This window comes from Brachionichthys hirsutus, chromosome 2 (assembly GCF_040956055.1).
Source record: "Brachionichthys hirsutus isolate HB-005 chromosome 2, CSIRO-AGI_Bhir_v1, whole genome shotgun sequence".
In the NCBI taxonomy this organism is placed as follows: Eukaryota; Metazoa; Chordata; class Actinopteri; order Lophiiformes; family Brachionichthyidae; genus Brachionichthys; species Brachionichthys hirsutus.
Window position 1 is genome coordinate 317,586 of NC_090898.1, and position 20,269 is coordinate 337,854.

The window sequence follows — 20,269 nt, forward strand, 5'->3', positions numbered from 1 at the left end:
GTCTGGATCATCAAGTTCTCAGGAGATCTGAGGAAGAAGAGGGAGAGCATAGTGAGAGCCACAAACACTGAACCAGCAACCTCCACTGACTCAGAGACCTGTGGGCGGAGTTAACTCTCAGATCGAGTTTTGATAGGTCAGCCCAGGGCCCGGGGGTGACCTACACCAACACAGCCGACGAAACCTAGGCCAGCGCAGCGGCACGGGGCGCAGCGGGCCGGCCCGGCGTCCCATCAGCACCCAACACCACGCCCCCCACAACCACCCGTCCCCCTCCCAGCACCCTCCACCCATCCCGCACACCCCCCCCATCCCCCTCTATGGCCCAGTTTTTCCAGTTAACCAGGATTGTTTCCTTGGCGACGGCGAGGGCTGCGAGTGTGGGGTGCGTTTGTTCCTTAGAAATAACGATTTCTGCTAAGTCACCGAGTCGACACGTGATCGGAGATAAAGGGAACGTACAATCCAAGATGGACGACAGTCTATGTGATACTGCGACCCAGAAATCCTGGACGGGTGAGCACAACCATAGGGCATGGAAATAAGTGTCAGCAGTATTTTGGGAGCATTGAAAGCAGATGTCAGATTCAGAGAAGCCCATTTTCTTCATCATATATTGAGTAATGTGTGTTCTATGAAGGATCTTATACTGGATGAGTTGAAGATTTCTGTGTTTTGTCATTTTAAATGCATTTTCACAGATTTGTGTCCAAAAGTCATGATCTAAGGTTAGTGACAGATCCGTCTCCCATTTTGAGATGGGAAGAAATATCGTATCTGTGCTTGAGAGGAGTTTGTAAATCTTAGAAAGGGTCTTTTTAACTGTCGGGGAAATCTTTGGCCCCGGAGCGTTGTCTAATATTATCTTAGTAGCAGAAAGTCGTAATATATAATCTCCTAAAATCGCATGGTACGTCTCTCGCCGATCACATCCGGTCCGACAGCGTCTCCGGTACGTCTGGAAACTCCCTCCTCTTGAGTTTCTTTCCCATCCCGGCAGCGGCAGCCTTGTCGCCACGGCTCGGATTTTGCAGGAATTAACAGCACCTGGAAATAGTGCAAGATGTTGACTTCCTGGAGGCTGTGGTTCATCACACACACACACACACACTTTTTTCTCCCTGCATCCATGCTGTTGCTGCTTTTTCCTATATCATATAATTATTTTTGATGATATGTAACGTTTTAAGATTGCAGCAATTAATTAGATTTTTTTTTTCATTTTTGAAATAAAATACTGCAATTGAAATCTGTTTGTTCTCTTTGGTATAAAATAGTTTGTCCAGATTTTACAGCTTTTTAAATGCGTCCGTGTCTCCCTGACTTTCTGTGGGTTTTCTCTGCTAGAAGAGAACTCTGAGCCAGGGTTATTATAGTTAACGAAAACTAACGAAAAAACGAAAACTAGAATTGAAAAAACATTTTCATTAACTGAACTAAATAAAAACTAAAATTAAAAGAGAAAACTAAAACTAACTAAAACTAAACTATAATTAAAAATCCAAAACTATTATAACCCTGCTCTGAGCGAAACGCGTGATCCATCCCATTTAAAGGACTTGGGTTCTTTCTTGCAGAAGAAGACCAAACTCAAGAAGACCTCGAGCTTTGAAGACACGGATACGGACCCAGAGAGTACAAGCAGTGCCTCCCGTGCTCCGATCCACCACAGCAAGTAGGCTACACACAGACACAAACGTGCAGGTACTGCAGATGTAATACTCATGCAAGTGCTACTCGTCAACACCAAAGGGTGACTATTGATCGGCTAAATGAGGGGCGCTAACAAAAACATGTATCATCCTTTCTTGTAATTGTATTTTTGTGTGCGCATGTACGTCATTGACATTTGTTGACCTTGCAGGAAAAAGAAGACCATGAAGTTGTCGAGAGCTCTTTCAGATCTGGTCAAATACACGCGGTCTGTGGGTCTTTACGATCTCGAAGCGCAAGGTGAGCCGTTTTGTTCATTCTCCGTACTCGCTTTTGTTTGCTCAAATGCGTGACTTCTGATGGTGGAGAACAAAGTTTGAGGCGATCTGACAACCGGGGGTTTTAATTGTTTAACAAATGCGTTAAAATACTCAAAACTCCCCAGCAGTGAGTTAGAACTGAATAAGCGTCTTGGATTACATGTCTTCAAACCCTATTGGTCCAGTAGCTTCAAGGGTTTCCGTGACCTGATGAATGGGAATCGGCACGAGAATATTTTGATGTGGTGTCGACACTTTAAGCGTTTTAACGGTATTTGTGTCGTCGTGTCCCCGACAGCCGACTGTGGCTGGCAGGTGTCGTCCCTGAGTGAGACCAAAGCCCAGCAAGTGATGCAGCAGAAGGCGACGTCCTTCATCCACTTCAATCAGCAGCAGCTCTCGCGCATCTACCCTTCCTCCTACCGCGTGGACTCCTCCAACTTCAACCCCCAGCCCTTTTGGAATGCTGGCTGCCAGCTGGGTACGGACGGATCCTAACCCGACTTGCTCTTTATGATCAATATACAAAATCCTCAGACAGAAATTCTGCCCTTTTTGGTACTTCTGTCTTGAATCTTGCCGCGGTGCAAAGTGTACCGTCTCTACGTCGCCGACCCGAATAACTGCTTTGATTTCAGTTGCTCTCAACTACCAGTCAGAGGGCCGTGTCCTCCAGCTTAACAGAGCCAAATTCTACGGCAATGGAAACTGTGGCTACGTCCTGAAACCTCCCTGCATGTGTGACGGTCAGCACATTAAGAACACACTCATTCATTTATTTTATTGGAGAATATGGAGTTCAGTTTTATAGGTGACAGATTTATTTTGTTTCTCTTCTGCACAGTAAGCATTATAACCTTGATAATATATGGTTATAGGAGTTTCCATGCATTCATTTTTATTTATTTTATTACATACATTGGATTTTCCGTCGCCCTGGACTATAAGTCACACTTCTTTGGGAAATTTGTTTTGCACAAGCAAAAATGAAAAACATTAACATACCAGACAATTAGTCAGCTTATTGTGTATGCTATGTGTAGCATACACAATAAGCTATGTGTGTATGCTATGTGTAGCATACACAATAAGCTACGTGTGTATGCTATGTGTATGCTACAATCTGTGTGCTGCTGCTCTTTTAAGCAATGTTTTTTGAGTAAGACCAAATTCCCTGCTTTTTATGTTATGAATGTAGACTTCCAGAATTGTGAGGATGAGTTCCTTTTGTTTGGTACATATTTTTTCCTCCCTCTTTCGGACAGCTATCATTCTAGAAATGCTCCAATTATTGAATGCTCACGAAGTTTAAATAAGAATTTTGAAAGAATTTTCATTCAGGGTTGGACTCTCTTCCTCTCTGGAGTTGCCACTGGTGAGAGGTGCCGGGCAGGGGTGGGGCAGGGGTGGCAATACTTATTGCCCCCCGGCTCAGTGCCTGTATGTTGGAGCTTACCCCAATAAACGAGAGGATAGCCTCCCTCCGCCCAACCTGACTGTTCAGAGTATCCACCCTTTTTGGAGTCCTTGGAGGGGGTACTGGAGAGTGCTCCTTCTGGGGATTCCCTCGTTCTGTTGGGGGACTTCAACGCCCATGTTGGTAATGACAGTGAGACCTGGAGGGGTGTGATTGGGAGGAATGGCCCCCCTGATCGGAACCCGGGTGGTGTTTTGTTATTGGACTTCTGTGCTCGTCACAGATTGTCCATAACAAACACCATGTTCAAGCATAAGGGTGTCCATATGTGCACTTGGCACCAGGACACCCTAGGCCGCAGTTCAATGATCGACTTTGTAGTCGTCTCACCGGACTTGCGACCGCATGTCTTGGACACTCGGGAAGAGAGGGGCGGAGCTGTCAACCGATCATCACCTGGTGTTGAGTCAACTCCGATGGTGGGGGAGGATGCCGGACAGACCTGGCAGGCCCAAACGTATTGTGAGGGTCTGTTGGGAACGTCTGGCAGAATCTCCTGTCAGAAGGAGTTTTAACTCCCACCTCCGGGAGAGCTTCGACCATGTACCGGGGGAGGCAGGGGACATTGAGTCCGAGTGGACCATGTTTGGTGCCTCCATTGTTGAAGCGGCCGATTGGTGCTGTGGCCGTAAGGTGGTCGGTACCTGTCGTGGCGGCAATTCCAGAACCTCTTGGTGGACACCGGTGGTGAGGGATGCCGTCAAGCTGAAGAAGGAGTCCTATCAGGCCCTTTTGGCCTGTGGGACTCCGGAGGCAGCTGACATGTACCGACAGACCAAGCGGGGCGCAGCTACCGCGGTTGCTGAGGCAAAAACCCGGGCATGGGAGGAGTTCGGTGAGGCCATGGAAAACGACTTCCGGACGGCTTCGAAGAGGTTCTGGACCACCATCCGGCATCTCAGGAGGGGGAAGCAGTGCACGGTCAACACTGTGTATGGTGGGAATGGTGTGCTGCTGACCTCGACTCGAGACGTTGTAGATCGGTGGAGGGACTACTTTGAAGACCTCCTCAATCCCACCGACATGCCTTCCAGTGAGGAAACAGGGCCTGGGGACTCGTGGGTGAGCTCCTCTATCTCTGGGGCCGAGGTTGCTGAGGTAGTTAAAAAGCTCCTCGCTGGCAAGGCCCCAGGGGTGGACGAGATCCGCCCGGAGTCCCTTAAGGCTCTGGATGTTGTAGGGCTGTCATGGTTTACACGACTCTGCAGCATCGCATGGACATCGGGGGCAGTGCCTCTGGATTGGCAGACGAGGGTGGTGGTCCCTCTTTATAAGAAGGGGGAGCGGAGGGTGTGTTCCAACTACAGAGGGATCACACTCCTCAGCCTCCCCGGTAAGGTCTATTCAGGGGTACTGGAGAGGAGGGTCCGCCGGATAGTCGAACCTCGGATTCAGGAGGAGCAATGTGGTTTTCGTCCTGGCCGTGGAACTGTGGACCAGCTCTACACCCTCGGCAGGGTCCTGGAGGGTGCATGGGAGTTTGCCCAACCAGTCCACATGTGTTTTGTGGATTTGGGGAAGACATTCGACCGTGTCCCTCGGGGAGTCCTGTGGGGGGTGCTCCGGGAGTACGGGGTGTCGGACCCCCTGATACGGGGTGTCCGCTCCCTATATGACCGGTGCCAGAGCTTGGTCCGCATTGCTGGCAATAAGTCGGACCTATTTCCAGTGCGGGTTGGACTCCGTCAGGGCTGCCCTTTGTCACCGATTCTGTTCAGAACCTTTATGGACAGAATTTCTAGGTGCAGCCGGGGCGTTGAGGGGGTTCGGTTTGGTGACCTCAGGATTGGGTCGCTGCTTTTTGCAGACGACGTGATCCTGTTGGCTTCATCAGGCCGTGCCCTCCAGCTCTCACTGGATCGGTTCCAGCCGCATGTGAAGCGGCCGGGATGAGAATCAGCACCTCTAAATCCGAGGCCATGGTTCTCAGCCGGAAAAGGGTGGAGTGCACCCTCCAGGTCGGGGAGGAGATCCTGCCCCAAGTGGAGGAGTTCAAGTACCTCGGGGTCTTGTTCACGTGAGGGAAGGATGGAGCGAGAGATCGACAGACGGATCGGTGCAGCGTCTGCAGTGATGCGGACTCTGCACAGATCCGTCATGGTGAAGAGAGAGCTGAGCCGAAACGATGTCTCTCAGCTGGCCTGGGAAGGCCTCAGGTTTCCCCCCGGAAGAGCTGGAAGAAGCTGCCGGGGAGAGGGACGTCTGGGCTTCCCTGCTTTGGCTGCTTTCCCCCGCGACCCCCCCGGATAAGCGGTTAGAAGATGGATGGATGAAACTTTGGATGTAGCGTGTGAAGGACTAGTCTTTGGCCAGTTTGGTTAAAAATGTTGAATATTTAATAAAAAACCAAAAAGGAAATGAAACATGAAGATACTTTTTTTTCTCTCACTTTAACTGCAGGTGCCTTTAACCCCAACCTGGAGGATTTGTTGCCAGGTCAGATGAAGAAACAGCTGGTGTTGAAGATCATTAGTGGACAACAGCTTCCCAAACCAAAAGACTCTATGCTCGGAGACAGAGGAGAGGTAGCACATGCACTTTTTATCATTCGGACAAATGTTCTAGTCAATTGGCTTTTATGTGTGAAAGAATTTTTAATATGTTAATTGATTTCAAGTGTAAGGAATTCAAATGCCTTTTGATTTTTATTGTCGATTCAAGTATCAAGAGTATTTCAGTTCATCCCAGGGAACTTCTAAATTAGCATGGAATTTAGCTGGGGAAATAAATTAAATTAAAGCTGCGAGCAGCCTTGAGAGGTTCCTCGAACCCGGCGTACGTTGGGGCCTGGCTCACGTTGGGGTACGCGCTTATTCGCGATCTACAAATGTCAGAAACACGCGTTTGTCCTCTAGACGTGGCCCTGATGAAGCGTGTCAAGTTTGGGACCGATCGGACAATGTATGCTCCTGTTCCTGTAGGTGGCGCTGAGACCATCACCGTCAATGGCATGTACTCGAGTTCAGGTCTGGACTCTCATCCAGCGTGTGAAATTTGGAGACGGTCGGACCGTGTAAAGTGAAGCTCCGACCGCCATGCACGTTGTGCCAAAACATCAAAGTTTGCAGGGCCGCCACGGCAACAGCGATTGGCGAAAACGCAAAAGCTTCGCAATTTAGCGTCGTCAATGAGTCGAGAGGCCGTCGCCCGACTTTGAGATCGATATCTCGAAACCTCTGGGAGGAGTATCGCAAAGTTCGAGACCTATAAAATGGGAAAATGGCACATTCAAACGTGGCCTGTGATCTCATCGTTTGATCGATCAAAAATCCCTTCGCAATTTAACGTCGCGGGTACTTGGCGATTACGTTATCCGAATTCGACGCGAATCTGATAAAGCGTCTGGGAGGAGTTCGTCAAAGTATGTCAAAAAACGTACATAATCCAATATGGCCGACATCCGGGTGGGCGGGGCTAATGAAAGCCAATTACAAATATGTCTGGAATGACGATTTGGACGTTCCCACCAAATCTCGTGACTATCGGACAAACTACGTTCAAACTACGGCCTCCCGTGCGTTAGGGGGCGCTCTGGAGCCCCAGAAAAACGCCGAGAGCAATCGCTGTACGAGCAGGTCAAGTTGGCCGATGTCCGTCTCCTGACCGATTTTCAAGAGTTTTTGCGTATGTTGAGGGGGTCAAAGCTACGCTACAAGGGAAAAAAAACAAGGGGGCGCCAAAGAGCCAATATGCAACCAAAAGTTAAAATTACACAATCAACTTCTTGGAAGTACCGTTGCGAACCTGCGCGTAAAGTTTTGTGGGTTTTCGTTGATGCTAAAGTCCTCAAAAACGCGTTCGTACATTTCGAATCTTCGCAGGCCGTCCAAGATGGCTGACTTCCTGTTTGCGTCAGAATTTTCAAAAATATTTTCTAGGCTCGAGACCCCCAGAGGTACGACATACTCGGATTTCGTGACGATCCGAGTACCTTTCCGGAGAAAAACCACCCTTAGGTGGCGCTATGGAGCCCGAAGGTGATATCAAATTCCAGATTTAGAAACTAGACACCAGATGTGACACTCCTATATAGTTTCGACACCTCTAGGTGCCCGGGAAGTGCCTTAAAAAGCCATTTAAAAATAACAATAGGTTCCTTGAACCTTGGTTCTCGGAACCTCATTAAAGCCGTGGTAGAGTTCGTCTACATACAGTGTTAGTCTTTCCCGTGGCATTGCTCTACTCAGCTACAGATTAGCTTTCAACAAGGCTGCGTTTATCTTGAGTCATTTTCATTTAAAGATGATGCAGACTGATGGATGCAGTTATTAGTGGCCACAGAACACGTTTCAACTCCTCCTTCATTTTTTTATTTATTATGTTTGCTAATATTTGTATGGTCTGGTAGACGGCATAAACTGAATTGCCCTTTGGGATAAATAAAGTTGTGTGAACTGAACTGAACTACGAAGTGTTCAATTGGACAAAAAAAATAAAAAAATAAAAAACAGAATGTGATTATTGAATACCGGTACTGGTATTAAGTCATATATCAAAGTTGTGTACTGTATCTTGGTCAGATAATCGATCCATTTGTGGAAGTGGAGATCATTGGCCTCCCAATGGATTGCTGCAAGGAGCAGACTCGAGTGGTGGATGATAATGGTGAGTTGATACTCGAGTGGTGGATGATAATGGTGAGTTGATACTCGAGTGGTGGATGATAATGGTGAGTTGATACTCGAGTGGTGGATGATAATGGTGAGTTGATACTCGAGTGGTGGATGATAATGGTGAGTTGATGGAGAGGTGAAGCATCACGATCATTCTGTCTTCAAAGAAATGCTCAGTGCGGCTGAAAGGCGTTCTCTGCGTTGTCCTCCAAATTATCCTTGCTTGAGTTTTGGTGGAGGCAGTTTTCCAGTCATCCCTCTGAAACGTGGAGCGACGGTCGTTTAGCTACTGTCCAGTTTGTTTGAAAGAGTGTCGGTCCCTGACGACTCCAGTGGAGCCTCTCATCAACTGAGTCCGGCATGTTATCCTGTTAACCGGCATGTTATCCTGTTATCCGGCATGTTATCCTGTTAACCGGCATGTTATCCTGTTATCCGGCATGTTATCTGGCATGTTATCCGACATGTTATCCTGTTATCCGGCATGTTATCCTGTTAACCGGCATGTTATCCTGTTAACCGGCATGTTATCCGGCATGTTATCCGACATGTTATCCGGCATGTTATCCTGTTATCCGGCATGTTATCCGGCATGTTATCCTGTTATCCGGCATGTTATCCTGTTAACCGGCATGTTATCCTGTTATCCGGCATGTTATCCGACATGTTATCCGGCATGTTATCCGACATGTTATCCGGCATGTTATCCGGCATGTTATCCGGCATGTTATCCTGTTATCTGGCATGTTATCCGGCATGTTATCCGACATGTTATCCTGTTATCCGGCATGTTATCCGACATGTTATCCGGCATGTTATCCTGTTATCCGACATGTTATCCGACATGTTATCCTGTTATCCGGCATGTTATCCGACATGTTATCATGTTATCCGGCATGTTATCCTGTTATCCGACATGTTATCCGGCATGTTATCCTGTTATCCGACATGTTATCCGGCACGTTATCATGTTATCCGGCATGTTATCCTGTTATCCGACATGTTATCCGGCATGTTATCCTGTTATCCGACATGTTATCTGACATGTTATCCGACATGTTATCTGGCATGTTATCCGGCATGTTATCCGACATGTTATCCTGTTATCCGGCGTGTTATCCGACATGTTATCCGGCATGTTATCCTGTTATCCGGCATGTTATCCGGCATGTTATCCTGTTATCCGGCATGTTATCCGACATGTTATCCTGTTATCCGGCATGTTATCCGGCATGTTATCCTGTTATCCGGCATGTTATCCGACATGTTATCATGTTATCCGGCATGTTATCCTGTTATCCAACATGTTATCCGGCATGTTATCCTGTTATCCGACATGTTATCCGGCACGTTATCATGTTATCCGGCATGTTATCCTGTTATCCGACATGTTATCCGGCATGTTATCCTGTTATCTGACATGTTATCCGACATGTTATCCTGTTATCCGACATGTTATCCCGCATGTTATCATGTTATCCGGCATGTTATCCTGTTATCCGACATGTTATCCGGCATGTTATCCTGTTATCCGACATGTTATCCTGTTATCCGACATGTTATCCGACATGTTATCCGACATGTTATCCGGCATGTTATCCGGCATGTTATCCTGTTATCCGGCATGTTATCCGACATGTTATCCGACATGTTATCCGACATGTTATCTGACATGTTATCCGGCATGTTATCCTGTTATCCGGCATGTTATCCGACATGTTATCCGGCATGTTATCTGACATGTTATCCTGTTATCCGGCATGTTATCCTGTTATCCGGCATGTTATCCGACATGTTATCCGGCATGTTATCTGACATGTTATCCGGCATGTTATCCTGTTATCCGGCATGTTATCCGACATGTTATCCGACATGTTATCCGACATGTTATCTGACATGTTATCCGGCATGTTATCCTGTTATCCGGCATGTTATCCGACATGTTATCTGACATGTTATCCTGTTATCCGGCATGTTATCCGGCATGTTATCCTGTTATCCGACATGTTATCTGACATGTTATCCGGCATGTTATCCTGTTATCCGGCATGTTATCCGACATGTTATCTGACATGTTATCCTGTTATCCGGCATGTTATCCGGCATGTTATCTGACATGTTATCCTGTTATCCGGCATGTTATCCGGCATGTTATCCTGTTATCCGACATGTTATCCGACATGTTATCCGGCATGTTATCCTGTTATCCTGTTATCCGGCATGTTATCCTGGTGTTGGTGTTCGCTTTAGCTTTTGACAATGTGCTGTTTTCTGATTTGAGAGACACACTGATTGAATATGGTTCCGGTCCTTGGGTTTCTGATTCAGACGTCTGTGTGATAGATGAGCTGATTCAGACATCTGTGTGATAGATGAGCTAAGAATGAGGGAGATGCGCATCGACCCCCCCTGAATAATGGATGAGTGCTGAGCTCACTCTCTCAGTGCTCCATCTCTATCATTCTTTGTCTCCTGTCAATTCAAACGTGCATCACGCGCTGTTCACTCGTCCTCTTGCTGCTTCTCCTTTTTCACCCACTTGGGGTATTTTTTATAGGGTTTAATCCGATGTGGGAGGAGACACTGGTGTTCACAATCCACATGCCAGAGCTGACTCTGGTGCGTTTCCTTGTCTGGGATCATGACCCCATTGGACAGGACTTTATCGGCCAGCGTACCATTGCATTCAACAGCATGATGCCAGGTAAGTCTTCCAAAGGTCTACCACACTTGCAGCCTCCATGTTTACGGTGACTTGGTCTTGTTGCAGCTTTGTTTTTAATGTTCTTTTAAATAGACAAATTGAGACTTATTTTGCATTTTGTAAAAAAAAATCTTTTTCATTTTAAGGTTACGCTAAAGGTTGGAGATCTTCTCCATAGAATATATTCAAATAGCATCCACTGCTTCAAGTTTATTAGCCTGGACAGATGAGCAGGGGCCAGATGACATCCGAGTGAGGGATTTATTCGTGACCATGTTTAGTCCGTACCAATAGGAATTCCTTTTCAATACCCGTTGGCTTCATGCACAAAGATAAAAGTGAACACTCCATTCTCCTTTACCCAGTGCTTCTCAATTATTTTCTGTTACGCCCCCCGTAGGAAGAAAAAAACTTTTCGTGACCCCCCCCCAAAAAAAACACTCTTGTATCCTTATTAACATAAAAGGAAACATGAAAAAGAAAGAAATATAGATCAACTTACGACAAAGAATAACTTTATTGCCATTGTTTTTTAGTCTGCAACAGAAAATATCAGTTTGCCTGAAAAAATATGATTAAATCCTTAAACTTCAAACATTTTTGGATCAACCGGGTTATTTCCCCCCCGCTTAGTAAAATATGAACTGAAAAAACAACAACTTTAAAATAAATATTATCACATAAAAAAAATGATTTTGATAGTTTATTAAAAAAAAAATAGAAGCATGAAGAGCAAATATTTATAGAAACATTGCTTCTTTTTATTTTTTAAATCGACAGTTGCAATTTATCTAGTAATTATCATGTTTGAATCACCTATAGAAGATGCATCAACGGGGGGGGGGCGGTTTTAACTGACTCCTATTTGATTCTAAAAAAAAATAGTTATAAAATTAAATTAAATAACATCATCGTTCACGATGTCATTTATACGTCTGGCAACAGTCTCATTGGACAGAGGGATAGTTTTTATTTTTGCATCACTTGCGTCATCCAGCATGACAGAGACCATGTCTCCTGCTGCAGGGAAGGACCAGCTCCTCTGCTATGGTGTGGGGGGGGTTGCATTGAGCAATTTGGTACACCCCCTTGTATGACGCTGACAGTGCTAGCTGGTTTACTGAAGTAGCAGCTAGATACGCTTCGTCGTATTTCCTCGTCTTGGCGTTCAGCTGACCTTTGTCTTATCATCTCCGCCTCTCTTTTCCTCCCCGTTAAATATTTCTGCCTCTTGAGGGTTTGTTTACAACTGCTCTTCATATCGTCTGCTCTGTGCTGTGTGTGCGGCGTGCATGTTACGTGCAAAAACACCATAGAGATAATACTCCCTGCGTGCACACTGACAATCAGGGCACCACTGCCAACTACTGGAGTGGATGTGCAATTACACTTTAATCTAGTACGGCAAAAAAAGCATGTCCCCCTGACATCGCCCCACTATTTGAGAACCACTGCCTTTACCCAACTTGGTGGCTCTTGGGGACCACTGCTGTAAGGTATGCTGTAAAATACACAGAGTAAAAAAAAATGTGAATACTTGCCAACCCCAAAAACGGCAGCAGCAAGAGTGCATCAGAAGTGTACCAGACGCAGTAAAAACTAACTGGTGCAAATAGAACAGTGACACGTCACGTTGTTTCCTTCACCATAACCCAAATAAAACAGAAGAGCTTCTAAAAACAGCATTAAAAGACTGGAAAAAGTTATGAAATGCTGAAAGTGAACACCTGATGGAACAGCTCCACATTATTGAGTTTACAGAGTTTAGTAACATGTTTGGATATTTCAAAGAAAATACATCCAGAGGCAGAGTTTTTCCGATGTAAGGAGGGGACGATGATGAAAGGGTTAAACACTCTGTAAAATACTACAATGGAAAACAATGCAACAATTGAAGAATGTTTCTCAATGTAAAATTACAAATATGTTTTGGATTTCATTGTCTAAAATCATTCTCTGCAATATTCGAAGAATTTGAAGAAATTTGTGGACGCAAGATCAAAGCTGAAAGGTAATATCCTGGCCGTGATCAGCAGAACCTCAGATGACAATGAATTTAAAGCAGATACCCCACCCCGTCCATCTTTTCCGGGCCCGGGCCCTCTACCAAATGTTTCCACAAAAAAGTAGATTTACAAATGCATAGTCAGCATTTTGTCATTTTTTTAACTACTGTTTAAATAATGATTTTTGCGAACTTTTTATTCATTTCTGAGTTTGTAACTCACTTATATGGTGTTTGTGTGTGTGCGCGTGTGTCTGTGTAGGTTATCGCCATGTGTACTTGGAAGGTATGGAGGAGGCTTCTGTGTTTGTTCATGTAGCTGTCAATGACATCGCTGGTAAGGTGAGTGCCACTGAGAAGGTGACGTTTCTAGAATCAGTACTCTTTAGAACTTCAAATTCCTTCTTGTGTGTGGAATTGATTTTGGAAAAAAATCATGATGCAAACAACAAAATAAGAGTCTGTGTTGATTACAACTCTACTCACAAAAAGGTTTAGATACTAGAACATGGGCAGTTAAAGCACACGTCGAATAGAGTTCTATTAAAATATAGGTGATGCTTGCATCACAGTGGCCAAAAGTATGCGGACACACCTATCACGTATTGTACCAGGCTACAATGATGTTTTAACTTTACACTTTTAACACGAAACAAAGGTAAACTTAGTCTTCCCCTGCCATTTAAGAATTGATGAAACATGAGGAGGTTTACTTGCTTCACATTGACTGACCTGCACAGAACAATTTCACCAGTCGTGCCTCGTCCATCAGGGTTGGAATGGAAATCCGCTAGTTTAGCCAGGACAACGAGAAGCAGCACAGCGAGGCTCAGGAACAGCTTCTTCCCCCGAGCTGAGAAAGCAGTCGTTCCCTTGTAGGAATCTGGGACTCGGAAGGGACGATCTGAGCCTGTCCCGCTGGGGACGCTCTGAGCCTGTCCCGCTGGGGACGCTCTGAGCCTGTCCCATTGGGGACGCTCTGAGCCTGTCCCGCTGGGGACGCTCTGAGCCTGTCCCACTGGGGACGCTCTGAGCCTGTCCCGCTGGGGACGATCTGAGCCTGTCCCGCTGGGGACGCTCTGAGCCTGTCCCACTGGGGACGCTCTGAGCCTGTCCCATTGGGGACGCTCTGAGCCTGTCCCGCTGGGGACGCTCTGAGCCTGTCCCGCTGGGGACGCTCTGAGCCTGTCCCGCTGGGGACGATCTGAGCCTGTCCCGCTGGGGACGCTCTGAGCCTGTCCCACTGGGGACGCTCTGTGTCTGTCCCGCTGTGCTGCTGTCGCTATTTTGCACTATTTGCTTGATCCTGTCTCATTCTCTCTGTGTATATATTGTTGCTTTAAGAGAGATGTTTTTTTCGTTATGTTCCGATGTGTGCCTTAAAACGTGGGCCTTCACACGATTTTATTATGTTTGCATAATGATAATAAAGTATCTTGAATCTTGAATAGTGCTGATTTATATCAGGGGGGGGTCAAATGGCAACCTTTTGGTTGAAAGCAGCCGATGAATGAGTTGTTTCGCTAAATGGAAATGGTGGGAAACAAATGTCCTGGTTTACACGCCTCTGTTTCCAAAATGGCGTTCTTGGGTCGTAGCAACTCTTGTAGCGAGTACAAGAGTTGCTTTCGCTTCACAGTCTGTAACTCTTTTCGTTTAGTGTGCACTCGGCTGTCTCCGGCCGTGGTGTCGGTGTCCTCTGCTGCCTGGGTTCTGTTGTGACTTCTCTCTCGCCGCCACCTCGCCCCTTTCTTTTCTCTCTCTCTCATCTTCTGATCCTCTTCCTGTGTCTTGTTTGTGATTTCAGTGGACCTGTCTTTTTCCAAACGCCCCATTTAGAGGCAGGGCATTTTTAGGAGCCCTGAAGCTGCCGCTCAGATCTCAGGTGTAGTGCGATCCATTCGGCATCTTGCATGAGCCACATGCTCCACCCTCTTTGCCACCTGAGTGACACCCCCCTGCACACCCTCTTCTCGTCAGCCTGACTTGCAAGCATAAAAAATGTTGAGGCCAACTCATGACTTGCATGAGTTATGAAGGCTTTATGTGCCTGCGTCATCAACCCCCCCCCCCCCCCCCCAAAAAGTAGATCCAAGTGACGCCCTGGAATAGAGCAGGCAGAGCTGCGTGTTAGGAAATCTGCCCGACTGCAGTGACTTCTCGCTGTTGCTTTTTTCCTGCTAACCGGAGCTTTTCCGTGTACTACTACTTCAGTTTCATGGCCTTTGGAGACTTTTTGTTTCTCTTTTCATCATGTGTTTGTTTGTTTGTTTGTTTGTAAATGTCTGCTGTTTTTGTTTCCATTGGGGGGGATTGTAGAATCGTCTCTCCATGCATTATTTGGATGTACCGTATTTTCACACCCATAGGACGCGCCTAAAAGTCGTAGATTTTTTTCAAAATGTGCAGCGCGTCCATTGGTCCGCGCGGCCTATTTGTTGTTGTAAGGCGGACTCAGTCATGCGCCTGGCGGAGTGATACGTACCGATGCGCTTCACCATAGTAAAATACTATGGCGTGCTGATGAAGTGGCTGTCGGTCCCGCAGCAGAACACGGGAATAGAGCAGCGGAGAGAGAATCCAGCATTAATGAATCAATGGAGGAAGAGGAGGAAGCAAGAAGAAGACCTGCAGCAACTCGGCTCCTGCGATCTGCGACTCCGTGCGCGGCGATCTCACCGATACGGTCTAAACCGGAGTGAAGCTAGCTAACGCGCTAACTAGCAAGCTAGTTTATCATCATCATCCCCGGTGGATTAACCAAAGAACTCCAGCCGTTCAACGTTAAACTGCGGGCTGCGTGGGAGCGCTGGGGACAGACGGAGAACACAGTTCCACTCAGAGTGGAAGGCAGCGCAGCGCCACCGTGTGACTGGATTGTAGCTGCTTCGGCTAACTGTCTGCTAGCATTGTTGTTTGCATCATTTCCGAGGCGCTGACGCCGCCGCACGGAAAGTGACTGGCAATGAAGAAAGAGGCCGGCATGTTTGACGGAGATCTAGCGCAGCTGTTCACTACAGAAACAGAGGATGAGGACTTTGATGGGTTTGATTAATGACTCTGTTTTGCTCCGGCTCTATTTTTTAAAACGCGCACTAGTATGCTTGTTTGATTGATGACGATTAAAGATGTGAGTACCAAACTCAGTTTTGCTCCTGTTTTATTTTGCGCACCTATCATGCCGGCGCCTTTTGATCCGCGCGCCCTTTGTACGTTTGAAATACCGAAAAATCAGCTGTTAATGAGACTGCGGCGAATCACCAGGTGCGTCATAAGGTCGTGAAAATACGGTAGTCCCACAGCCATCATCTGACATTTCGGATTTGTATCATGGCTGAACCGACAAATCCTCAGTCCGGTTCTTTTTGCCTTTTGGCCAGTACTGCAGCTTTCCTGAGATCCAGGAAGGCATCGGCAGCAAAAGTCCAGCTATTTGGATCTACCTCTTATACGTTGTTGAGAACGTTCAATTATTGCATGGCGTCCATGTAATATATCGACTGTGGACCGTTACGGTGTCATGTGCAGGTTCCCAATCTCACACGTCCTTGTTTGTCTGAATGTCTCATCAGCATTTGAGGATGCAGATACTAAATATGTCTTTATCACCTTTTAATATTGTTTACACACAACCAGTATCATCAGTAACCTGGATTCAGGAAATGAATATATGCTGTATTCATGTGTAGCTGCTTCAAGTATCGATTTTTGATAGGACTTGGTCGTCAGTTTGGAAGACTGAGCGATTATTCACACAGTAATCCATGGAATTACGGCGGCAAATGTGAAGATTGATGGAATTTCTTTAGTTACTTTTCCAAGCATGTTCCCAAAATTTGCTCGAGTAACATTACAGTAATGAGGAGTGGTCTAGCGCCACCTGCATTATGGAAAATTTTTTTGTGTGTGTGTATTTTATATCTTCTCTGGGACTTTGTCTCGCAGTTTGTGTGGTGTTAACATTTTTATTTTGTATTTTTGTCAGGCCAGAGCAGCCAGTGGCATAAAAGGGCTATTTCACAGAAATCCAAAACAGGCTTCCCTGGACAGCCATGCTGCTGCACCGCACAGTCGTAAGCACCCGTTCGGTGCACACCTGCTCCGTCGCACTGCCAGTGCACCAACAAAAGGCCAGCCCAAATTCAAGAAGGGCTTCCCAGAGCCTGGCATTGACACCAAAGACTGCAGTTCAGAGGGAGCTAGTGAGGAGCGAGATTCTGAAGGAAAGGCCTCTGGTCCCTCCTCTCGCCACCCGACAATGCCACTGCACCACAACAGGGACTTGCTGGCATCCCAGCAAGCCAAGACCCACTTGGACTGCCCTGATACCAATGGGACTTTTCACCCTGAAGAAGGGAAAGGTAAGAGTCCTTTCTTTGCTCAGCGACAGCCCATGAGCGACCCTCTGAAACGGGCCAGCCAACTCTGCTGTCATGACCCGTTGGACATGAAGCCAGGGGTGTTTGCACGCGTTGCGCTTATCAGCTCAGGCAGGGTGGGGATGTCTTCAAACTGCATCACATGTGGGTTGGGTTCCAAGGGGAGTGCGGAAGCTGAACGGCAGGGGCCAGCTCAGGAAAAGCAGGGAAACAAGTCCAAAAAGACACATGGGGAGAGACGGGAGAAAGGTGACCACGCAAAGAGATGTGGTCAATCAGAGCCTGTAGGCGAGCCCCTGGTCCTCAATGCTCAGACGGAGTCTCAGCAGTCTCCGCTCCCTCCCAAGTCATGTGTGGAGACCCATTTTCAATACTCAACCCAGGTTCACCGCCGACCAAGCCCCCTCCCCAAATCCCAAGCCAGGCAAACTCTAAGTGCCCAACACATGCGACCCAAGCCCATCGCTTCACACACGAACATGCGTTCCTGCAGGGTTCCTCGAAGATGCTTCCCCAGCACTGCCCCGCCGGCACCAACACTAACACCAGATTACACCACCAGATTCCGATGGCAGCAGGCGGCGCCGATCAATTATGGAGCGGTTTGCGCTTCATTTGTCGACCATCATTCAAATGAAGGTCTTCTGCTCAGTGACAGTAGCAGCTGTGATAGCTTTTGCAGTCTGAGCAGCTTGGAGTCGCCTCCAACGCTGCCTCCGTCCTCTGTGCTCGACAGTCGCAAGAGAGCCGTGGGCACCCTCCAGCGTGAGATGAATGCCCTGTTTGCCCAGAAAATGGAAGAGTTGCGTCATAAGTCCCCGTTTTTCTTCACTGGTAAGATGTGTCTGAGGCAGCGTTAGCAATCGCCTGGTAGCCGTTTGTAGTGATTGTTGTGGGTCTTTTATGTACTCCTAGACAGATAGTCTCCATCAATGCCGAGACTGTGTTTGGTAGCCCGGAAATGTCAGAATCGTTCCTTTTCTGTCTGCCGGGAAGGAATAAATAACGCAAGTTCTCATTCCACATATCCCTGGCAGTTTTAGGTCAAATCTGAAACCCCAATGTTTCCTTTGTCCATGTTTTGGAGTTCAAGTCTAGCTTGTACAATGATCTGAGTTGTATTTACTATTCATTGATTGACATATGCCTCTTCAAATTGCATGCATTGTTGCCACGCCATGGTCGAAAGATGAGAAAAGTGGTAAGTTAAACTAATTCAAAAGGTGGAATTTCTTGATACAACATAAAATGCAAGTCAACAGGCAGGTGGTGACTTCATGTCATGACTGACTCGAGTAGTTGATTTATTACACAATATATTAAATACACAATGTATTTTTTAGTTAAATTGAAGTTAGGGCTATAAAACCAAATTAAAAACTAGAAAGACAATCAGAGACTGCAGACCCCGCCTCCAATAGACTATTGGATCTTGTGAGACAGTAAACAGGGCTTCCGGATCAGAGGGGCCAAACCTGCTCTAGCTTGCTGCTCCGGAACGTACTACAAGACTCCTTCTGGACTCTTTTTCCCATCATGCCATTCGTGTCCCTCCCTCTTAAAGTGGCAGTTTACAGCACAGGCACAATTCCAGATGTAAAAATAATTCTAGAATCTGGATCCAGATCCGGATCAATGCCATTCTCGGTAAGGACCGAGCCACGGACAGAACCTTGCTTGTGTAAAAATTTCAAGTCGATTGGGTTACTAGTTTTTGAGTTATGCGCTCGGACAGACAAACAAGCAAACAAACAAACAAACGCACCCAATTGCAATACGCTCTCCTCCCCTTCGGCGAGGGTAAAAAGAGGAGTCTAATTAGCAATAAACTTTATATATACCGCGGCCCGGTGGTTGAGGACCTCTGAGTTAATGCACAACTCTGACAAAGGCTGTTCAGTTTGCTGCGCCTCAACGTTTTGTAGAATCACTGCAGCCAATCTTTTTGTAATAATGGAAAATAAGTAAAACCCATAATGTCAGTGGAAAATCAATAGTTTGTGTGTAAGTGTGTGTGTGTGTGTGTGTGTGTGTGTAAAAAAAGCTGCTGCATATCTGTAGAGCAGGGGTCACCAACGTGGTGCCCGCAGGCCATGGTTTCTCAAGAGTTTGTATAAAATAAAAGACTTCTGAACAAGTCAAATGTGTCCCCTACCTTGTTTGATTAACGTTGTTAATAATTAGTGTGAGTAATCATTAAACATGATCAGTGTATTTACACAGATGAATATCATTAATGATTAATGGTACATTGAGCAAATGCTTTATTTCAGAAGCGTGTATCAAACTGGTAGCCCTTTGAATGAATGGGTGCCCAGGAAGTAGCCATCGGCTCCAGAAAGGTTGGTGACCCCTGCTGTAGAGTATATGACCTAAAATAAGTGGACGGGGCAAGAGTTGGTTTCCCAGGGTCAAGATGTCGACACTGCCCTGCTTCATGCACCTCAGGGAGTCCGGTTCATGTTTGACGCGGCTCCTTTTCACTCTATTAGTTTAACGTTTGATGGTCATAAGACATCACAAAATAAATCCCGATGAGGATACGAGGTGTGTTTCATGGGATGAGTTGGAAGTTTTGTGACCTTATTACGAGACTAGGTGTTTGGTAAGTTGTTAGTCACCCTAGTCACTATACATTCATTGTCCCAACCGCTTAATCCGTCATCGGGTCGCAGGCCAAGCTGGAGCCAATCCCAGCAGCCAATGGGCGAGAGGCGGGGTACACCCTGGACAAGCCGCCAGTCCATCGCAGGGCAACACAGAGACAGACAACCAGCCACACACACACTCACACCTACGTACAATTTAGTGTCACCAATCACTATACAATAAACGGTTAAATTAGCCGCTTTCTTTCCAGGATGAATTAGATGCTGTGATGTTTGCTAGAGATAACGCCTCTTGTTAGATCTCTGTCCTATAAGCTGATTCCTTGCATCCGTTCTCCCTCTACTTTTCTGTTGTACAAAGCTCACTTTTCCTCATATCTCCTTTTTTGCACGCCTTCTCTGTCCTAGTGCAGAATTGAGGGGATGACCAGAGCCAGGTAAAGTGCTAAATGCATCTATTCTGTAACTAAATCCTTCACCTGCTACTCTTGAGTGCTCCTATCGGCGTT

At 46.5% G+C, this 20,269-nt stretch overlaps 1 protein-coding gene across 1 annotated transcript in view; it reads left to right on the plus strand.

Annotated features, from left to right (window-relative positions):
- plch2a (phospholipase C, eta 2a) overlaps positions 1-18,011 on the plus strand; it is a 61,483-nt gene extending 43,472 nt beyond the window's left edge. The window contains exons 13-21 of the mRNA XM_068748818.1: positions 1,578-1,675; positions 1,865-1,953; positions 2,272-2,454; positions 2,612-2,719; positions 5,851-5,975; positions 7,971-8,055; positions 10,621-10,767; positions 13,035-13,114; positions 16,758-18,011. Of these exons, the coding sequence (XP_068604919.1) occupies positions 1,578-1,675; positions 1,865-1,953; positions 2,272-2,454; positions 2,612-2,719; positions 5,851-5,975; positions 7,971-8,055; positions 10,621-10,767; positions 13,035-13,114; positions 16,758-18,011 (2,169 nt within the window). The remainder of the gene's footprint in view (positions 1-1,577; positions 1,676-1,864; positions 1,954-2,271; positions 2,455-2,611; positions 2,720-5,850; positions 5,976-7,970; positions 8,056-10,620; positions 10,768-13,034; positions 13,115-16,757) is intronic.
- Positions 18,012-20,269: the final 2,258 nt, after the last annotated feature.